The following is a 20,914-nucleotide window of genomic DNA, read 5'->3' on the forward strand; positions in this document are numbered from 1 at the left end:
GTTCTGATGATGCCTTATACCTGATCCCTTCGACACCTCGTGGTTGCATAGGCTGGTGTGCTTCTTCCATGTGGGCTTTGTTGTTTCTGAGCTTGATGGCCGCTTGATTACCTTCAAGCCTTTAAGATCCCAGACGCTATACTTTTTGATAGCCGGGCACTATCAGCTTTCTTTACCACATTTGCTTATGCACCCATTTATCTCTGGTTTGCTTTAGAGACATCATTATCATTTTATGATAGAGAACACCATTAATCGTTCCCTGGGGGGGGGCATAATGTAATTCTACTGCTAACGTCATTACTTTTAGCCAATGGTATAGCATGGTATTGCTATTGTGGGTGGGAGGTGCTATTTCATCGTGGTTTGACTGCCATCTCCCAGATGGCTGGTGATCCTGAGTGTTCCCTCATGGGCTTGTTAGCCATTTGAGTGTTGTCTTTTGTGAATAGTCTATTCAGGTCTTTTGCCAACCTTTTCATTGGATTTTTTTTAAATTGGGGTGTTACAGAATTCTGTAGTTAGTCGCATGTCCATTGTAGCATTGCTATAGATTTTTTCCCCCAACCCTTGGACTCATTTTACTTTTCTGATGAAGTCTTTGATGTGTATAGGCGTTTTACTTTTCACAGGTCCTAGTCGTTTATTTTGTCTTACCCTGTGTGTGTCCTTTATGATGTTTGGTAGTCCATGTAAGCCCTGTAATGGGGCCCTTAAGTTTGTGTCCCAATTTTCTCATTGATGATTCATGCTAACATGCTCTATTTTAGAGTTAAATAAAACATTTTACTTTCCCACCAACAAGCCTTGCAAATAATTACACTGACTGAACAAGCTACAAAGAGATCCTACCAAGAGGGAAAAAAAAGCTTTTTGTAAATTCCATACAAACAGTCAAACACTCCACTGGCTTGAACAGTGCTCTCTAGAAGCACATAGAGTAGAATTATCAGAGAATCTGAAGCTTCAGAGAGAAAAATAAGATGGTTTCTGATGACTGAACTACTGGATTATACCATATGTAGATTACCGTATGTGCCAAGATAATGTTTGGGTTTTTTTAGTTTTAGTGGTTTTTTGCTTTTAAGGTGATTTGTGAGAGCAACCTGGCAAGCCTTATGCAAGCAAGGTTTACCTAGCTCTGGGCTCAAACCTAACAATGGTGAGGACGCACAGGAGTGGGCAGTGTTTGCTTCTGCTGTTCACGGGGCCATTTTGATGCGAGCCAACCCAATGGCATCTAACAGCACCAGCATGGCCCTGCCCAGAGGTAGAAAACATACAACCGTTACATTCACATAAACAGACCTCTCCCCCTCCTGGACGCATTAGCACTCACATTTTCTCTCCACAGTCAACCACCTCTGAAAGCAGGTTTCCTCCGACAGAATGTGCATACAGTTAGCAAACGTGCCCGGGTAGCCGTGGGCACTGTGTAGCTCCCTTTCAAAGAGAAGCACCTCATCCACCAAGTGACAAAAGAGGTTGTCATCATAGAGCAGGCAAGGGATGTCAGCACCTAACTTCTCAAGAACCAGCATCACGAGGCCCCGAGAGAATTCCAGCTGAAAGGAAAGCACAATCACAGAGTACACCAAGGGCAAGTCGTCGTGGGTACGGACAACTCGATAGAGGAAGTGCTTGGGGCCGAGTCTCTTACCCTCGCATTCACCAAAGAACCAGCTTTGTCTAATATCGGCTGAATCTTCTCATCCAAAAATTCAGTGTGATTTGCAATCCACATAAGGACTTGAGCCAGGTACCACTCAGGCTAAGGAAGAAGGTAGAATAGTTTGCATCCTTAAAAGTCACCCCAACTAGAAATTAAGTACCATTACAAGCCTCCGTATAGTCCTGGTCAACATACAGCACTCGCAGAGTTGAGGTGAAAGGTCCTCCATATAAAAGCACAATTTCTGCCCTGAACTTTAAACGCACACAAGGCTTCATGTCAAGTATTTCCCAAGATACTCCTAACAAATTCCAACACCATGAGCCAATCCAGAAATTCAGACATTTACCAAGAGCCTAGCAGTTGAATAACAGGAAATGAGGAGTATTACAAAGAGTGGCTGGGCTTTAAATTTTGTATTTTGAAATAGCTTTCAAGATACCATATATTCGAGTATAAGCCGACCCAAGTATCAGCCGAGGCACCTAATTTTACCACAAAAATGGCATTAAAAATGTGCTGAGAAACTCGGCTTATACTGGAGTATAAACGGTAATTTTAAGAGATGTTTCCTCTGCTCACTCTTCTCAAGGGCAAATGAAGGGGAAAAAACGCTAGCCTGAATTACTAAAAATTGCATATGCCCCCAAACAAGTATAAATAAGTAAAACCAAGTGTGCAGCAAGCTAAATGGTCCAGGAGATGATTCTGCAGCAGCTTCCAAGTCTAGTTGACAGCGAGTCAAGGCATTTCCTGTGTGCCCGATGCTGGCAGTACACAGGGGCAGGGCAGCGCTCTGATTCCCAGGGCTGCTCGGTTTAGGCTTGATGACAGAGTGCCAGGCCACTGTAATCACATTTTCAAAAGCAGTGAACATACCTCACAGTCTTCTTCCTTGTGTTCCTACGGCTGCTCTACAACTTTACGCTTACAGCTTGGTCTAAAAGCATTCTCAACCTGTGGGTCGCGACCCCTTTGCGGGTCGAACGATCCTTTCACAAGGGTAGCCTGATTCATAACAGTAGCAAAATTATAGTTATGAAGTAGCAATGAAAATAATTTTATGGTTGGCAGTCACCACAACGTGAGGAAGGAACTACATTAAAAGGTCACGGCACTAGGAAGGTTGAGAACCACTGCTCTAAATAATTGATTCTACTCGCCTTCCCACTACCACTCCATCCCACAAAGTACAAAAGAACAAACTAAATCTGAGAACCAGAAATCAATCGCCACTCTGCTCCTTCCCGTGAAAACTTCCATCGGTCCCCTTGACTCCTTTAGAACTCATGTATGACACACACAGTGCCTCGTGCACCCTGGCACTTAATAACATCCCATTCAAAACACGTACCGAGCCCTGGCACAGGCACTGCAAACCCAACAATACACAAGTTGGTTCTCGCCCTCTAGAAGGGCCAGGGTTCTGATTCTCAACACATTTCACTGGAAGCCGCTATCAGTGATTGTTTGCAGGGAAAGGGAGAGAAACTCTCCATATCGTGTCCTCTCTCGGTGGGAGTCCTTCAACTACCAGGTGAGGTACTTGTGGCCTCCCCTCCCCTCCCCTCCTGCATTTCCACCTTCTCCCTGGCATAGCTGCACATCTTTTCAACACTCTAGTCCACAGTTGAATGCTCACTTATCTTTTGACTCTTTTCTTTCTGATCGATTTATAACCCCGAGGGAACAGTTCACACAGTGGTTCACACTGGTAAAAACTGCCACAACAAACACGACGGCAGGTCGTCGGGGAACTGGGAGAGCCGGCCCTACGAAGGGTGATGATGCCTGCTGCACAGCCACCCGGTGAATTCCTCAGTATGTCTCTGCAAGGGACGGGGGCAGAGCAGGACGTAGGCTTTTTAAGACAGAGAACAGAACTGCAGCCAGACCCAGATTTTAACTTAAACCACCAGGAGAAAGCTTTAGCATCGGCTACTGAAAAAAATCAAAGACACAGGACAGCAAAGCACACCTTGCTTATGACATTGGTCTGCCGGTTCCCTCTGAAGTGATACCTGAACCTCTTCTGAAGAGGAGTCAGCATAACCTGGATGGGCAGGATGACAGAGGAGGCGGCGGGCAGAGAGTACTTTTCCGGGAGCTGTTTAGGCTCATTAAGCAGTTCATCTCTGACAGAATCAAGTCAAGGAAAACCATCAGAAGCACATTTGTGTGCACACACTACAGGTAATTTCCACGAAATAGATCAGATGCTAAGTAAAGTTGGTTAGAATAAAAATAAGACAATCTAAGTTAAGATATGAACGCAGCAAAAAAAGCACCAAAAATGTGATCAATCTCTTTCCTGAGATGATGAAGAACGGTAATACTAAGGAAACAAATTCAAGTAATTGTTTATTACATTAACACTAAATTACTAAGCTTTCCTCCCAGTTGCCTATTTTTTCCTATGATCCCAAGAGACCTAAGTGTGCTGCAAACCTGGGCCCGTCATGGGTTTCAGAGTTGTCCCCAAGCCCTCTCACCCACAGGGCAACACTCACTCTGGGCAGAGCCCAGGCTCCCCTGAGGCCCCAAATCCACTCTAGAGAAAAGATAAGTTAGTAGGTTTCTGTTCGAATAAAGATACGAGGTGTGCAGTTTCAGAAGCTGACAGAACAGTGTCTCCAGGTTAGTGTACGTCTCAGGGGCAGTAGCTGGTCGACTTAAGCCAACAGCTTGAGAATGAGGCGGTCCAATGAACGGCCAGTGAAGCTGTGCTAATATTTCCTCAAAGTCACTGCAACAGAACAGCAGACGAGACGTTTCAGTAAGAGACCTGGATGTCTGCAAACACCCACTGACGCACGTCCCCCGAGATGGGAGTCAGTTGCCAACCTGGTGAGCTTGTCCTTGAGAATTTTGTGCCAGAACTTCACGGTGGCTCTCACGAAGCCGAGAAGGTGAGTGCAGGACGAGTCCTGGAGCTTCCTGTCCAGTTCTGCCATAGACACCAGAGTAGAGGCCGCCTCTGGGACATTGTTGGTCATCAGATATTGCTGGATGTTATCACTGTAAAACGAGACCAAGCACATTCTAAAGAATGCTCCTGAAAAACCACACCAAATCCAGAAAAGTGCTGAGGAAAGTTCTCTCCCAAGAAGCCTGCAGCACCACTCTGACGGGGTTCTCCTCCGGAGAGCCACGTCTGTCTGGGAGGCCGCGGTCCTCAATCGGACTCTTTCTCCCCACTCCTGTCTTGTATCTTGGTGCCTTGGGCCCCAGTTCCTGGTGACACCGTTCTTTGACAGCAGTCTTTAGCACCTTAATCTCAGGATATAATGTGGGGAACACCTAGTAAGGTCAAGTTTGGGAGAGGAGAGAGGCAGAGATGAAATTTCTATTCTTTTTTTCTTTATGGTGGTGGGGGAGGTAGTATTTTTTTTAACCCAGCTATTTTTCATTTATAAAAATAATAATTCCTTAAGTCCGAAGTAAAAGTCTCCTGACCCTCCTATACTTCCATTCCCCAAATGCAACCGTAGTTTTAGAATATCCTCCCAGAGATATGTATCCAACTCTGAGCAAATGGCTCCCGGACGGTTAGAAGTGTTGTGTGTGTGAAGCACACGTCAGTCACTTCCACACATACAATTCAGTAGCGCTGGTCTCATTCTTCAAGCTGTGCCACCTTTCTCGATATCTGTCTCCTAATTGTCTCACCCACCAGATTTCCTGCCCTCAGAGATGCTTATCTTCGTCAGTTTGAGTTCACATAGGTAATTTTAAAAATTAAGCTACATTAGTATTTAGTTTAGTAAGAACGCTGGCAGTGGAGTGGTTCTGCATTGCGCTGCCAACCAGAAGGTCAGCAGTTCGAAACCATCAGCTGCTCTGAAGAAGACAAGGCTTCTATTCCCATAAAGCATTACAGTCTCAGAAACCCACGGGGACAGTTCTACCTGATCCTGTTGGGTAACTACGAACCGGAAGTGACTTGATGGCAGTGAGTTTGTTTTGTTTGGCAACGTTAGTCACCCACCACTGATGTCAAGTAGATTACAACTCATAGCAACCCTACAGGGCAGAGGGGAATGAATTGCCTTGTGGGTTCCCAAGGCTAAAAATCTTTATGGGAGCAGAAAGCCTCATCTTTCTCCCACTGAGTAGCTAGTAGGTTCAAACCACCTATGCCACCAAGGCTCCTGGAGCTTTAAGGAAGAGGAGGTAATTTGAAAACAGATCAAAGATGCAACAGTACAACTGGTCCTCTATGCACCAGAGGTGAGAAAGGTCCTTTTGGCTTATTTGAAAAGCTAATAAGTGACCTTGACAATCTCACAATCGAACCATTTCTCCCCACACTTTCCAGGTCACATAGACAGTGATACATGAAAAATCCTGAAAGACCTAAAACCAGGTCTTCTTTATTTTCTTTTTCGACCCACAGTGAACAGTTATTCAGCTAAGAAAACTAGCGTGTATAGTCCTAACACATGCTTCCCAGGGAGTACATTCATGAAAATTACACAGAAAGCATCTCATTACATGACCATGTCTAAGAAGTAAACATAAATAGGAATGGGCAAAAGGACAAAAGTCAGAGTCAGGAAAGGGGGCCGAATGGAAACAGAAAACAGGAAGAAAGCGGGATATGTAAGGTATCCAGAGGAGACTGCAACGAATGAGAGGGAACAAACTGTGTGGATCACTGAATGTAAAACTAGGACCTGCTCTCGAATCACACACCAAAAATGCGGAGGAATATGGGCACACTGCAGGGTTACAGATTCTTTAACTTGGTATTACGCATAATAGCTCCTATCATGTCCACATTTCAACTATGGGTCTTAATACCTTAACTTGCTGAGATCTTACTTTCTTTCAAATGCAAATTAAGCTCCCTGAAGTTTATGTTCATTCACAATGGATAAGAATCATTGACATCATGCTATTTTCATAACAAGTGGTAAAACTGTGTTATTATAATCTTTAATTAACCCAATTATTTAATGGCACGCATGCCCTCTTTGAAACGGAAGCCTGAGAGTACAATAACCACCATGAGCACAAAGAGGCACACTTTACCTCAGCTCTTCAATCTGTGAGATCCACTTCAGGTAAGCCAGATGCCGCTCGATCTCTTCGATCTGGGTAATCATGGTCCTGAGGTCATCCATCCAGGGCTGGGCAGCCTGCAGGTGGCTGCTGATGGAACTGGAGAGGGTGGCCTCCTGCTCCAGAAGCCGATTAAGGGATTGCTTTGATTCATCAGCATTTTTCAAGGCACTCTGAATTCTTTTAGGGATTTCTGAGGAAATTGTAAGTACCTGACCGTACCAAAAACAACAACAACAACAATTTAGCAACAATCCAATACAACTTTCAAACCAGTATTAATTCATTACCTTACCGTCAAAGTACACATTTGTTCTAATGGAATTGAAAATTGTGTTTGGCAGTTTCAAGCCCCCAGCCAACCTCCCTGGGAGAAGTGGAGGCAGTCTGCTACCAGAAAAATGGGCCATCTCGGAACCCCCAAGGGGCAGTAGGGCCAACATGAGGTCATCGGGTTGCAAAGAGTGGGTGCTGGTCCAGCTAAACTTGCTGGATATGAAGGCACACTGAAGGGTTGACACCCCAACACCAGCAACACCACCTGCCTGACACTCTGCCAGGTTTCTCTGATCCGCTGCAAACTACTACCTAGTTATTTTCCTTCAAAAGTGAGTGGTGCTCTGATTTGGAACCTGGGGAAAAACAGAGGACAATACATCCTTGACTTAAAATGGGTTCCCTCCCTCCCTCTGTACTCGCTTCTGACTTTAGTTTTCATTATTATTGCCTTTTATTTATCACTATCTTTATAATCATGGCCCTGAAATCTGCACATGAACAGCTGAAAATGATCAAATCAGCGAACGATACACTGCAACATAATATGTGGTACATAATCCTAGTAAGATGTTAAAAAACAAAACAAACCTGACAGTTTGTCCTAACTGAAATGCATCCTAAGCCAGAGAATATCTGTATCTGTGTTATAAACCCCCCAACCTCTCACCCCGGCAATCAGGGTTAAGCCCAGGTCGAGACCCAGTGTCTTGGGAAGATCTTAGCCTGGGAATCACACACTGACATGCACACCAAAAGGCATGGCCACTCCCGTTCACTTGATTCCCACTTGGGTGAGTCCAGTGCATCAGAGCAGAGCTGCTCCATGTTTCCTGGCTGTAATCTTCGCAGCAACAGGTCGCCAGCCTTTCTTCCACCATGCTGTTGGATGGGTTCAAACCACCAACCTTCAGGTAGCAGCCAATCTCAAACTGCAGCTACTGCCCGGGACGTACACACCAGATACCCACACCACACGTTGTAGTTGTCCAATAGAAAAAACTATCGAGTCAATTCCACCTCCTAGTGGCCTGGAGGGCCGAGGTGTTTAATCTCGAGGAGCAGATCACCAGGTCTTGTCTCCCACTGAGTCCAGCACACCAAGAACTCACTGCTGCTGAGTTGATTTCAACTCACAGCCACCCTACAGGACAGAGGAGCACCGCCTCATAGGGCTGCCAGGCTGTAACTCTCGCTGGAGGCCGACGGCCGGCCGCAGTTTTCTCCTGCAGAGGCTGAGAGGTTCCCGCTGTTCATCTCTTTTTGGTTAGTAGCTAAGGGCTTACGTCACCGGGGTCCTTATTGCAAGTCTACCGACCTCACTGTTCTCGACTCAATTCTGACTCACAGTCACCCTATAGGACAGGACAGAACTGGCCCTGTGAGTTTCTGAGACTATAACTCTTGATGGGAGTAGAAAGCCTCATCTTTCTCTCACAGAGTGGCTAGTGGTTTCGAACTGCTGACCTTGTGATTAGCAGCCTAACACATAACCACTATGCCATCAGGTCTCCCCTCTGCAAGTAGAGACCCATTTATTATTTTTTCTAAGATTATAATCACTGGTTTAAAAAAACAAACAAACAATTATTTTAAGTGATAATATGTTCATGTAAAAGAAAAACTGGAAAATGAAGTAAAATGTGAAGAAAACAAATCAAATGTTAACCAGCTATCTGGAAATAATCATTATTAAAAATGTTAAATTTTCATGTTTTTCCCCTATGCTTTCATATATAAGAAAAAGTGTTTCATTATAGCGTTTAAACCCTATGAAATCATTTATTAGTCAAAGCACATTAAACATCTCTGTGCAAGTGGTTGCGAGGGCTGGGGGTCGGGGATAAGGTGTAATCGTTTCTGTATTTATTTGTGGCGATGTTTACATGACAGGAAGTGTGTTCTCAATATTATTTCCAGGAGCTTTAATACTTGCCTGCTCTTCTAACTGCATTTTACTTTCTGTCATCTGCTCTATGAGTTTATCAAGTTTCTTTAGAGATTGAAGGTCATTTCCAACTTCCTTTTCTATGAACGCAGACACGTAGAGAGAGAGGTCATCTTTATCTGTACTTTCAGAGACTTGATCACTTCCAACAAGAGCAGCCATGTTCATGTGACCTAAAGTGAAGCAGGAAGAATTACTCAACACGACTGGGAGTTACATACCAAGATAAACCAGATAGTCGAGTTGATCGTTGTCACACATATAAAATACCCAAATGTATACTTACAAAGCAATGTATCAGAGATTGCAAAATGCTTAAGAAGTGAGGAAAGTCTGGGTAAAGGAATGGTCGATCAAGTTCAAGGAATGTTTAGGAAAAATATCTAAAGCCAGATTCAGTAACCACAAATTTCAATAGATGTTGATACGGCAATGCAATTCACAAAAAAAGACCATTAAAACTTCCCAGAAGACCTGCTGGCTTAAGAAGCGATCTTATTATCAGGAGGGGAAAATGTAATCAGATTTTATTGATGCTGCTTTCATTGCACTGGGAATACCTTTTCATAACATAAAAGCAACTCAGTACCAGAGGGCAGAGGCTAGCCTTAAAAAAAAAAAGCTTTCCTGGGTATTGACAGCTAACCCACAGAAAAGGGGCCACCGTGAGTCACGGGGCCTCAGAAAAAAGGGCTGCTGATTTCCTTCCCCAAACCAAGCACTGAAAACCCTGACATACAACTCAGAATCAACTCTAATAGACATCAGAATTTGTCTACAATCACACTTAAGTTTTTCCAAGGTTAAAAAGTATACCGAAATACTTCAAGTAGATGAGAGGTGTTAAGAGTGACCCACAAGTTCAAAGGAATCATCCTTCATATTTCAGAGTCATCATAGTCCATTCTTACTCCATGCTTGAACCTCGATCACGTCCTACATGCCACCATCCATTTCACCCTGAAAGTTCTTCCACTAGTCAGGGTGCTTATGAAAAGATAACGGTTAAATACATTATACCCAATTCTTTATGGAATGAGGCAAGGTTCAAACATACAAATGAAAACTTTCCAACAGCTGCTTAAATAAATACTTAAGAAAACAGATTTCTAGCCAATGTACAGACTATTTCAAAGGCAACAAAATACTTTCCCACCGCCTTAAACTTGGGGTACTCCCTCTGCCAATGTTTCTCACTGCATCTTTGCTGTGGGCCAGGGTGGCTGTCCTGAACACACCCAACACCCGTGGGAATCCAGAGGGCCCTCAGCAGCTTCTCGGCAAGGGAGGGGAGGGGAAACCTGACCTACAGCTGGTCGCCATCTCTTTCTGCTTCCACTCCCCCCAGTGTGCTCAGGTAACCTGTTCCTTCTGAAGTATTTGTTCCCCTGTGTAAGCGATTGTCTTCTGGTCACCCATAGCTTCTTTCTTCCTGGGCAAGTTGAGGAAAACTGACATTTGGGTCAAATTTGTTATAATGGAAACTTCGTTTCCCTGGGCATTCTTAAAATTCCTAGTTTTAAGGAATTTTAAATGCAAAGGTTACTACTTTAGGGAGTAAAGATTGACTTTACTTTTCCCTTTCACCTTTAAAGAAATAATTATGTCTTCTGGATGTAACCATTTAAATGCAGCAGAGTATATTCTTAGTCGAATGACATTTTTCATACTAGCATATTGGTGATTTGGGAGATGTGTGTGTGTGTGTGTGTTTGTGTTTTATAAAGCACACTCGCTTTATGAAACACTCCAAATTACCCAGCAGTTGGCAGAACCACCAAGACAGAGGCAAGGGCAAAGCCTATCATCAGAATCTAACAGGGCAGCTCTGTGGGAATCAAATAGGCCCAAAGGCAGACAAGGTGGGGGGTTGATGAAAAGCTATGGTGCACTCAAACCCGTCAAGGAAAAGCCTTTGAGTTCGAACAGCTGGGACTATGAAGTGCTAGAGACGTAGATCTCGTTCCGAGCTGGATGGGATCACACCTTACATAGGCCACAGGGCATGATAGGGACCCTTTCTCTAATTGCTCCTTATCCTGTTTGCTTCTTTCAGCAAAACCCAAATCCCGCTAATAGAATAGTTGTTACCATGCTTTTCCACTTCATTTCCCAATATATTTCCCTTCAAATTCCTCTGAAGATTCTTTGATTTCTTGCAGGAGAAAGGAAAAGCTTTCAAAGAGTTGCAGTCTTAGAAAACCACAGAAGCAGTTCTACCCTCCCCTATAGGATCGCTGAGTGGGAATTGGCAGTGAGTTTTGTTTGCTGTGTTGAGCTCATGAGAGTAAATGAACAAGCATCTGCATCCCTGACGTAGTCTCCTGTCCTAGGTAGAGAATGGAGGTATTGATCTGCCTGTCCAGGAACCAAATTATCTATTGTTATGCTTTTTGGTTTGTTTGTTTGATCATTAGGGACTCATACAACTCTTATCACAATCCATACATACATCAAATGTGTAAAGCACATTTGTACATTCATTGCCCTCATCATTCTCAAAACATTTTCTCTCTACTTAAGCCCCTGGCATCAGCTCCTCATTTTTCCCCTCCCTCATGAACCCTTGATAGTTTATAAATTATTATTTTGTCATATCTCACACTGTCTGACGTCTCCCTTCACCCACTTTTCTGTTGTCCACCCCCCAGGGAGGTTATATATAGATCCCTGTAATTGGTTCCCCCTTTCTAACCCATCCTCCCTCTACCCTCTCAGTATTGCCACTCTCATCTCTGGTCCTGAAGGGATCATCTGCCCTGGATTCTCTGTGTTTCCAGTTCCTATCTGTGCCAGTGTACATCCTCTGGTCTAGCCAGATTTGTAATGTAGAATTGGGATTATGATAGTGTATGGGGCAGAGGGGAGGAAGCATTTCGGAAATAGAGGAAAGTTTATGTATCATCATTGCTACACTGCACCCTGACTGGCTGGTCTCCTCCCCGCAACCCTTCCGTAAGAGGATGTTTAATTGCCTACAGACGGGCTTTGGGTCCCCACTCCGCACTGCCCCTCATTCATAATGATATGATGTTTTGTTCTTTGATGCACGATACCTCATCCCTTCAGCACCTCATGATTGCACAGGCTGGTGTGCTTCTACCATGTGGGCTTTGTTGCTTCCGAGTTAGATGGCCGCTTGTTTACCTTTTTTTATGCTTTTCTTAAAGCAAATTTTAGTTACACATTCACTGAAGGTAAAGCACAACTAAACAATTACCATGACTATTTTGAGCCCATTTAGAGTAATAGTTCTATATTGTTGTGTGCCACGAACGCAATTCCAACTCGAGACCCTACAGGACAGGGTAGAACTGCCTAAGGGGTCACCCAGGCTGTAGGGAGATCACCAGGTCTCTTTCCCCAGAGAACCGTGTGTCTGAAGTGCCTCTCTTTCAATTAGCTCTTAACCACTCTGCCCCAAGTGCTCCTTCCTAGATCATTCCATACCAAAATCTGATGCTGCGGAGTGGATTCTGATTCACAGTGATCCTCTAGAACAGAGCAGAACTGCCCACCCATAGGGCTTCCAAAGTTAGAATCTTTAAGAAGGCAGACTGTCACATCTTTCCTGAGCAGTTGGGACAGGAGGAGCGGGGTTCAAACCACCCTTCCTATTAGCAACACAGCACTGTAACCACTGCACCACCAGAGCTACCTCCTAGATGATTAAACCAAATATCTCAAACCCAACCCATTGCCAATGAGTCAATTCCAACTCAGAGTGACACTGCAGGCCAGGGGAGAACAGCTCCACAGGGTTTCCGAGGTGGGAATCTTCAGGGAAGCTGGCTGCCACGTGTGCCTCCTGCTGAGCAGCCAGCAGGTCAGAGGGCTGAATCTTCGGTGAGCAGCAGCTCCATGGCTGAACCACTGCCCGCCAGGGCTCTTTGTTTTAGATCACTGTTGTGGATGTCGCTGTTAAGTGCCGTCCAGTTATTCCCGACCCACAGTGCCCTTACCCACAACAGAATAAAACATGGCCTGATCCTGTGCCATCTTCACAATCGTCCTCTTGTTGGAGCCCATTGTTGCAGCACTGTGTCAACCCGTCTCCCTGAGGGTCTTCCTCTCTTTCACCAGTCCTCTACTTTGCCACGGACACTGTCCTTTTCAAGGGGTTGGTCTTTCTTCATAACGTGTCTGAAGCATATGAGACAAAGTCTCACTTTCAAAGAACATTCTGGCTATATGACTTCCAAGGCAGAGTTATGGCATTCCATGGTCTATCCCATATTCTTCGCCAATACCATCATTCAAATGTGTCAGTCCTTCTCCGGTCTTCCTTACTCAATCATGTACAAGATGATTGAAAAGACTCTGTCTTGAGTCAGGCGCACCTTAGTCCTCCGAGTGACACCCTTGCTCTTCATCACTTTAAAGTGCAGCAGATTTGCCCAATGCAACACAGTATTTGATTTCTTGACTGCTGCTTCCATGAGAGTTGATCATGAGCCCCTCCCCCTCCCAAGTTCTTATGCAAAATGAGTAGATAAGGAGCCCTGGTAGCACAAAGGTTGAGCAGTAAGTTGCTAACCCAAAGGCTGGCAGTTTGAACTCACCTAGTGGCTCCACAGGAGAAAAACTTGGTAGAGTAATTCCCTTAAAGCAGCAGTTCTCAACCTGTGGGTCGAGACCCCTTTGGGGGCCGAACAACCCTTTCACAGGGGGTCGCCCAGGGTTGTTCCACTCAGTCACATATGGGTCCCTCTAAGTCAAAATTGAGTAGGATGTCACACTACAGCACCCACAAGCTGATACTTCATTAAATAATTGTGAATTCTGTCTGACAGGCCAGTCCCTGAACAGCGTGGGAGAAAGTGCTCTTCTCCAAGGCAGTCCACGCTTTACAACTTGGGACAGTTATGGGGCCAATATGTGCATAATGATAGTATCCTGTATTACACAACATATTGTGCAGAGAAAAGGCTCCTTGACTAAAAGATAACAGGCCGTGAGACTCCTAGCCTGATGCAGCCCATAGAAGGCTGAGTTTTGGAAGGGAGGTTGGGAGTGGATATAAAGATAAGATATTAGAAGTCTGCTTACTTTTTTCTTGGATAGTCTTCTTTTCGTCACCAGTTTCATGGAAGCACTAGAAGGAGAAAAATGTGACAATCACATTAAGACTCAAGCGGGGCGGTTACAGATCCCGTTCTCAGGGGCCTTCCCGAGGGTCTCCGGTCGTCGATGCTAGGTCCCTGGAAGATCCGTGCTACTTAATAGGGACAAGCCAAGGCCACCTCCTAGGGAACTCTGGGGCCAGTTCGCCGGAGTGCCCACTTCACCGAGGTCACAGGGCAGCCCAAGCCACCTCCCCTGACCACCAGGGCCACCTTCCTGGGGCTACGTCCCCCGGAGATGTGTGCCACCTCACCAGGCTACCAGTGCACCCTCCTAGGAGTCAAGCTCCAAGTAGGCGAAGTGCCTTCTACGAAAGCAGGTCGCCTCACCCGGGACACCGCAGGCTCGCAGACCTCGCCTGCCGGCAACATCCCGCCCGTGCGCGCGTCCTCAGCTCCATGAGCAGCCAGCGTGGCTTGTGTAGTTCTGCAGCCACCGGCGATGACAGAGACACTGTCAGCTTGGCAGCTACGGGGCTGATCGCCACTGTGACTTCCTCTACCCGTCTCGGTGGTGTTTTCCTCTCAACCCAGAGAGGCCCCGTCCACGCAGCCACTGGCCGTGCGCTAGGCCTCCCCCTGCCGGCCGGGGGTGCATCTGCAACTCCGGGCGGGGCCTCGAAAGGAGCGGGGAGGAGACCTCTCAACCACGTTAGAGCCCTCGCCACAGCGTGGGGGCACTTGATTGTGTGCTTGGAATACCGCTCCCCACCATAAGTTCAAGAATGACCTATATTTGCTTCAAATGATATCCTTGATTTTCTGCGTGCATTTAAGAACACAGGAAATCAAGGAACATGCACAGATACCCTGAGAGCATAAGGGGGCTTGTTGAGTTTGAGCTTCAAAGTAACCCAACAAAGTGAGGTTATACAGTTGGGCTGTTTAGTCGGAGAATTTCCAATGTTGGCATCTTTCGACCTTTCTTTTTAAGACTGGCCCCATTCCCAAGAGAGGACCCTTCAATTTCCTGCCGGGGACATGCATGCCGATCGGGTGTCAGCGTCCTGCTAGCTGAGCGGACTCAGCATCTCTGTGTACTTTGTCCAGGTCAGAGGCCCAAAGAAGCACTTGCCCTTTGCCAGGGAGGAGGACGGGGGCCGGTGGGGAGAGAACCCAGGGATCTGAGTGCTTCCTAAGGAGCCCTGGGAGCACAAGAGTGAAGCCCTTGGCTTTGAACTGGAAGGTTGGGTGTCGGAACCCAGCCGGCTGCTCTGGGCGATGGGATTGTGTAAAGTACAGACTAGAAAACCCATTGGGAGAGTTCTACCCCGCAGCGCTGTGAATCGACTTAACAACAAGAACAGGAACAGGATAGGAGAAACCCAAACAAACCGGGGACCTGGAGGGGCACAATCCTCAGAGGAGCCAAACCTCTCTTAGACTGTGAATGGGGAACAGTGTGAGAGAAACTTTAAAAAGTTATCAGTCCTCAGACATAGGAGATACCACTGCAAGCATAAAAACGAGACCAAGATGTTATATAAAGAGTAATATTCAGAGCCCCACCGCCAATATATGTACACATAATCATATATGATAACAGCAATAAAAAGTTCGATAAAGGAGATGGGAACAAAATGGGAAATATCCTGGGGTCTAGGGTGGGAGAAGCAAAAGGACAAATAAATAAATAAAACAAAATAAAACCACAGGGGAGAAAAGGCAATAAGCTAAAGACCCAGTCCAAGAGGTCCAACATCAAAAACAAGAGGTTCAAACAGAATGGAAACAATTAGGAAAGAGGGAATCATCAGCAAAATAACTCAAGAACGTTTCGCCAGGTTGATCTGCAGGGATTTCCACACTGCCAGGGCCCAGTGAGAGGCCAGTTCACAATGACCCTACAGGACCGAGCAGGACTGCCCCCACAGGGTTCCTGACACTGTAAATCGCACCAAGGTGAAGTTGCAGGGCGCAGGAGGCAAACCATAATCCCAAGCTTCGAGAGAGAACAACACTCACAAAGGGCCAAGAATCAATATATATTTGGAATTTCAACAGTAACAAAGGAAGCTACAAGATAGTGGGGAAATCTCTTCCTATCTTAAATGGACGTTTATTTTAAACCAGAATTCTATGCTTGGTTAATAAACTCTAGACCAAGTTTGGCGTTAAAGATATGTTCAGGCATTTAATAACTAAAAAAAATTACGTTTCATTACTTCTCCTTCTCAGGAAGCTACTGGAGTTGTGCTCCTCTGGGTTGAGAAATCGACCAGGAAAGGAAAAGACGAGATACAAGGTCAGAGGAACATGAAGTGGGAGGCCCTACCAACTCGTGTGCAGTAGGCAGAGATGGCCGCAGGTCAGAGGATGAAATCGATGCACCCCTTTTTGTAGCTGAACCTCTGAAGTGGGAGATTGAAACAATTGGACAAGTTGGGCTTGCCTTAGGGATGAATAAATAAACCAAAATAATATGTCTATTACTCACTGCCGTCGTGTCGACGCCGACTCCGAGCGACCCTATGGGTTTCTGAGGCTAACTGGATCCTTTCTTCCCGCGGACCTTCCGGGAGGAATGCCGCAGTATGGCACCAGGGCTCCATAAAAGGGTTACTAGCTATCAGGAGAACAAAAGGATCCCGGTGGCACAGTGGATTAAACATTGAGCTGCTTAACCTAAAGGTTGGTAGTTCAAAACCAAGAGCTGCTCTGCAGGAGACAGATGAGGCTCAGCTCTGTGATAATTTACAGTCTCAGGACTTGTGAGGCAATTCTACTCTGTCCCATAGGGTCACTGTGAGTCTGAATCGAATGCACTGCAGTGGTTTTTAATAGAAACAAAAGGAAGAGCCCTGGCGGGGCAGTGGTTAAGTGCTTCATTGCTAACCTTGCCAACCAGAGGTTGGTTGTTTGAACCCATCAGCCTCTCCTCAGGAGAAAGATGAGGACACGGTGCGCGTTTGTCAAGGTTTACAGCCTTGGAAATCCAGTGAGGTGGTTCTACTCTGTCCGATCATAGGGTAGGAACCAACTCCCCCACAGCCACTGTGGGGTTGTTTTTGTAAGAGAAGAAAGAAAAAAACCCACTTTGCAGGAAAAGAGAAGTAATCACAGTTTACTACTTGCCTAAGATGTGAATAATATTTGCCTAGACGCAATGAAACACACAAATCTAGCAAAAGGCACAATATCTGCTGAGCAAATTGAGGAGGGAGAGCTAGAGCCTCATTTTCCATTAAATGAAGCCAGTAGCAATGCCTGCAAGGAAAAATAACACCACGAGTAAGTTACATAGAGAAATAATGGGAACCAGGAAAAAATCCGTTAAAGAAAGTGAACTGGCAGCCTTTGAAGAGAAATAACAGGTGAGAGAAAAGGGAAGATGCAGTCCCTGCTGTTTTAGTGCAAACCTAATAAGGTTTCCACATCACAGGCAAGAAGAACTGTAATAAAAGCTAAGGGGGGGAAAAGATTACCCTAAATCCAAAATTTTAGTGAATTCTGAAGAATTCACTTTTTGATCAAGGAAATAGATGTGAAAATAAATCATTTAAAATTAGTGTGCTGGGTTTAACCACGGGAGCACTGAGAACAATGGAGTACCATCAGAGGAGTGGGGAAGACATAGTACCGAATAAGAAGAAGGAAAGAAGAGGCAGATTCACGCAAAAGGCAGTTAGCAACCTATACTATATGTTAGACCCGTGCTATGCTGAATTCTTAGGGCAAAAGAGAATATTCAACTGCTAAGTGCTTACTAAAGAGAATTGGGATGAGGGAAGGGCTTTCAACACTTCTTTATTATTTTACCTGTTAAAGTCAATAAAGCCCATTTTGGGAAACAGAAAATTAAAAATGCATGTTTCACTTGGACCTTGTGTTAGGCACTTTAGGCTGAAATGCAAATGGGTACGTTTTGATCATAGACTCAGCTAATGACCATAACTGAGTGACTGTCTTTCCTCTAGAGCAGCGGTTCTCAGCCTGTGGGTCGAAACCCCTTTGGGGGTCAAATGACCCTTTCACGGGGTTTCCCTAAGACTATCAGAAAACACATATTTCCGATGGTCCTAGGATAAGGTGACCAGATTTTAACATTGGTAAAGCGGGACAAAAGCGGGACACCATTGATAAAACTCATGTCCTGGCGAAATAGCCACATGGCAGCCAAAAATCATATACCCTAGCTTGTCGTGCATTCTTTCCAAAAATCTGGACTTTTTTAAAACACCGCGGGACGCAGGAAAAATTGTTCAAAATCGGGACGTCTGGTCACCTTATCCTAGGAACTGAGACACCGCTCCTGTATCCATCTTCAGGCGGGTCCACCCACATGCGGACATGCCCACATACGAGTACCCAGCGTGAAGATTGTTACCCATGCTACACCATGCTTCGAGACAAAATTTCATTTCTTTGTAATTAGAAATAACTATTTCACAATATATAATTACATATTGTTTTTGTGATTAATTACCATGCTTTAATTATGTTCAATTTGTCACAATGAAAATATATCCTGCGTATCAGATATTTACATGTTGATTCATAACAGTAGCAAAATGACAGTTATGGAGTAGCAACGAAAATAATTTTATGGTTGGGGGGTTACCACCACATGAGGAACTCTATTAAAGGGTCGCGGCATTAGGAAGGTTGAAAACCGCTGCTCTTAAAAAAAAGAGAGAGAGAACCACTCACTTTTCTATAGGCATCTGTGAAGAATTGGGCTACCATCTCAGAGAAGATAATTCTCTAAAATACTCACTGCCCTCAAGTTGATGCTAAGGCATAGTGACAGGATAGAACTGCCCTTGTGAGTTTCCGAGGCTATAACTCTTTATGAGAGTAGAAAGCCCCATCTTTCTCCCACAGGTTTCAAACTGCTGTTAGTGGCCCAATATGTAACCACTACACCACCAAAGAGTTTGACAGTGAATGAATACTGCATGGCGGTGGTGAAAATCACTGCAGCTGTCCATCATTGGGGTCTTAACCTATAGATGATTCATAGCCCAGATAGGTGACAGGACAAGAGTTAAGGACTGAAAAACATCAGCGGTACTTAACTGAATAATCTCAGAGGAAAGCAATATAGAACCTCACCAAGCTGCACAAATTACCTGTGATTCTCTGGACCAGATCTCTAGACATTTCAAGCCCAGCTTTTAAAAACAAAGTCTAGAAAAAACATAAGGACTTAAGATATGGGTTGTTTACTCAGGGTTGAAGTTTGGCAAAATATTAAATCTGTAAAAACTGCTAGGGTTGGGATTTGGTCAGGAAGCATGAGCTTGTAGGATATGGAGACAGCAATTAATTTTATTTTTCTTTACAAGAAGAATGAACTTGCTATAATTAGGTCTCCAGATGGGATCCTGTCTAGCGGGAGGGATAAACTGGAGCAGAGGGAAATGATGCTCGTGGATCTGCTGCAATTGAAGGAGTTTTCACAAGTGACTGAAGTGATTCTCTTCATTAAGTTAACTGGTGGCGCTGCCAGGATAAGTACTGGAACCACCAGCCGCTGTGCAGCAGAAAGATGACCCTATCTGCTCCGTAAATACTTACAGCCCCCCCCCACCCCCGGGGCATTGGGCTTGCTGGCCGTGGGTTTTGAGGTTTGCATGGTGGAAGACGTCAAAAAAGGGCCAGAAATAAGCTACATTCACAAGAGACATTCGCTGCTGTGGAAAACCTAACGCCTAGCTAAAGAACTTTGGTCCTGGTAAATCCACTCTTTGTTTTAGGAAAGTCCTGGGGTGAACAGCCCACCGTGAGCTCCTCACCCCTCCGCTGACAAGGCAGCGGGATGCATGAGCAAGTGCAGACTGGCTGGGAAGTGGCTCAGGCCAGGCCGGTGGGCGGGGCCGGAGGTGAAGAGTGGGCTCCGCCCCGGAGGAGGGACTGGTGGGCGGGGCCGACAGCGCGAAGCGGACTCCGCCCTGGGGCGGGGCCTTCTGGGCCGCGGCGCGTCGGTGCGCCGCACGTGTGCGAGCCCGGCCGGAGGCCGCTGGGAGCGTTCGGAGCTGAGGCGCGGAGCGCGCGGCTTATGCTCCTTCGCCTTTGCAGCTGGTTCTTCCGAGTGACCCCCCGGGCGGTGCGCCCGCCCCCTCGCCGCTCCGGTCGCGCTGCGCCGCGCTCCCAGGCTTCGGGTAAGTGCGCGGCCTCCCCTCGGCCGCCGGGCTCCAGGTGCAGCCCCGGGGCCCCGCCCCGAGAGGCCGCGCGGACGGGGACTGTGCCCCGGCCCGGGCTTCAGAGCCCGCGGCGCCTCCATTACGAACTGTGCCCGCGGGAGCGCGGCCGGAGCCCGCCGGGTCCTGCGCTGTGGCCCCGTTTCGCGGACGAGCTGTCCGGGTGCCGCGCGCTGCCGGCGCCCTGCGGCGCTGTCACTCCCCGAGCCGCCTCAAACTCTTCTCCGAGCTCCGGGCAGAAAAGAACATTGGCCTTTTCCCTACGCCGTTCGCAACGCCGTGTAGTGCACATAGTCCAGCCCACGTGCCTGTAGTCCTGCATTCCCTCATCGCTGTTTTTGTTTTCGACGTTTTATTTATTTTGTTGTCGTCTGGAGTGTGTGTGGCAGAGCTCACCAGTTTCTGCAAGTATAATGTCGTGGCATTGCTTAGATCTTCCGAGCCGTGCAGCCATGCTCGCCCTCCTGAGTTGTTCCTCCCGGTTAACATGCATTCGCTGCCCCCTCGGGTACCTACCTGTCTGTTCCCTCTGAGTTTGTGCGTTGTCCAGGTGGTCCCATGTAGATCTTCATAGAGCATACTGTTCAGGGAGACCTTTTTTACTCCTCAAAAATGGAAACTGGTTTCACCCTATTTTTTTTACTTTATGGGTTTTTTAAAAATTAAATAATCATTTTATTAGGGGCTC

The 20,914-nt window shown here is 46.1% G+C and overlaps 2 protein-coding genes across 6 annotated transcripts in view; one reads left to right on the forward strand and one right to left on the reverse strand.

The window, feature by feature from the left end:
* RINT1 (RAD50 interactor 1) overlaps positions 1 to 14,557 on the reverse strand; it is a 26,169-nt gene extending 11,612 nt beyond the window's left edge. Inside the window, exons 1-9 of one of the 3 annotated variants that reach the window (XM_045288786.1) lie at positions 14,438 to 14,557; positions 14,010 to 14,055; positions 8,949 to 9,133; positions 6,707 to 6,948; positions 4,517 to 4,690; positions 4,269 to 4,418; positions 3,651 to 3,807; positions 1,661 to 1,771; positions 1,340 to 1,565 (exon numbers count right to left, since the gene is read on the reverse strand). In XM_045288786.1, the coding sequence (XP_045144721.1) occupies positions 1,340 to 1,565; positions 1,661 to 1,771; positions 3,651 to 3,807; positions 4,269 to 4,418; positions 4,517 to 4,690; positions 6,707 to 6,948; positions 8,949 to 9,133; positions 14,010 to 14,055; positions 14,438 to 14,455 (1,309 nt within the window). In that variant the 5' untranslated portion in view covers positions 14,456 to 14,557. Of the gene's footprint in view, positions 1 to 1,339; positions 1,566 to 1,660; positions 1,772 to 3,650; positions 3,808 to 4,268; positions 4,419 to 4,516; positions 4,691 to 6,706; positions 6,949 to 8,948; positions 9,134 to 14,009; positions 14,056 to 14,337; positions 14,366 to 14,413 lie in introns of those variants that run through there. The other 2 variants (XM_045288787.1, XM_045288788.1) reach the window with 2 other exon arrangements.
* Positions 14,558 to 20,143: 5,586 nt separating this feature from the next.
* The window catches only part of PUS7 (pseudouridine synthase 7), a 57,982-nt gene continuing 57,211 nt past the window's right edge, over positions 20,144 to 20,914 (forward strand). For 2 of the 3 annotated variants that reach the window (XM_030885227.2, XM_045288975.1), the window contains exon 1: positions 20,144 to 20,187. The gene's annotated coding sequence lies outside the window, so the exon portion shown is untranslated. The remainder of the gene's footprint in view (positions 20,188 to 20,914) is intronic. The other variant, XM_004702600.3, reaches the window with a different exon arrangement.

The sequence above is a fragment of the Echinops telfairi genome, unplaced genomic scaffold, assembly GCF_000313985.2.
Source record: "Echinops telfairi isolate 266 unplaced genomic scaffold, ASM31398v2 ScPeMD7_23;HRSCAF=83, whole genome shotgun sequence".
Lineage (NCBI taxonomy): Eukaryota > Metazoa > Chordata > Mammalia > Afrosoricida > Tenrecidae > Echinops > Echinops telfairi.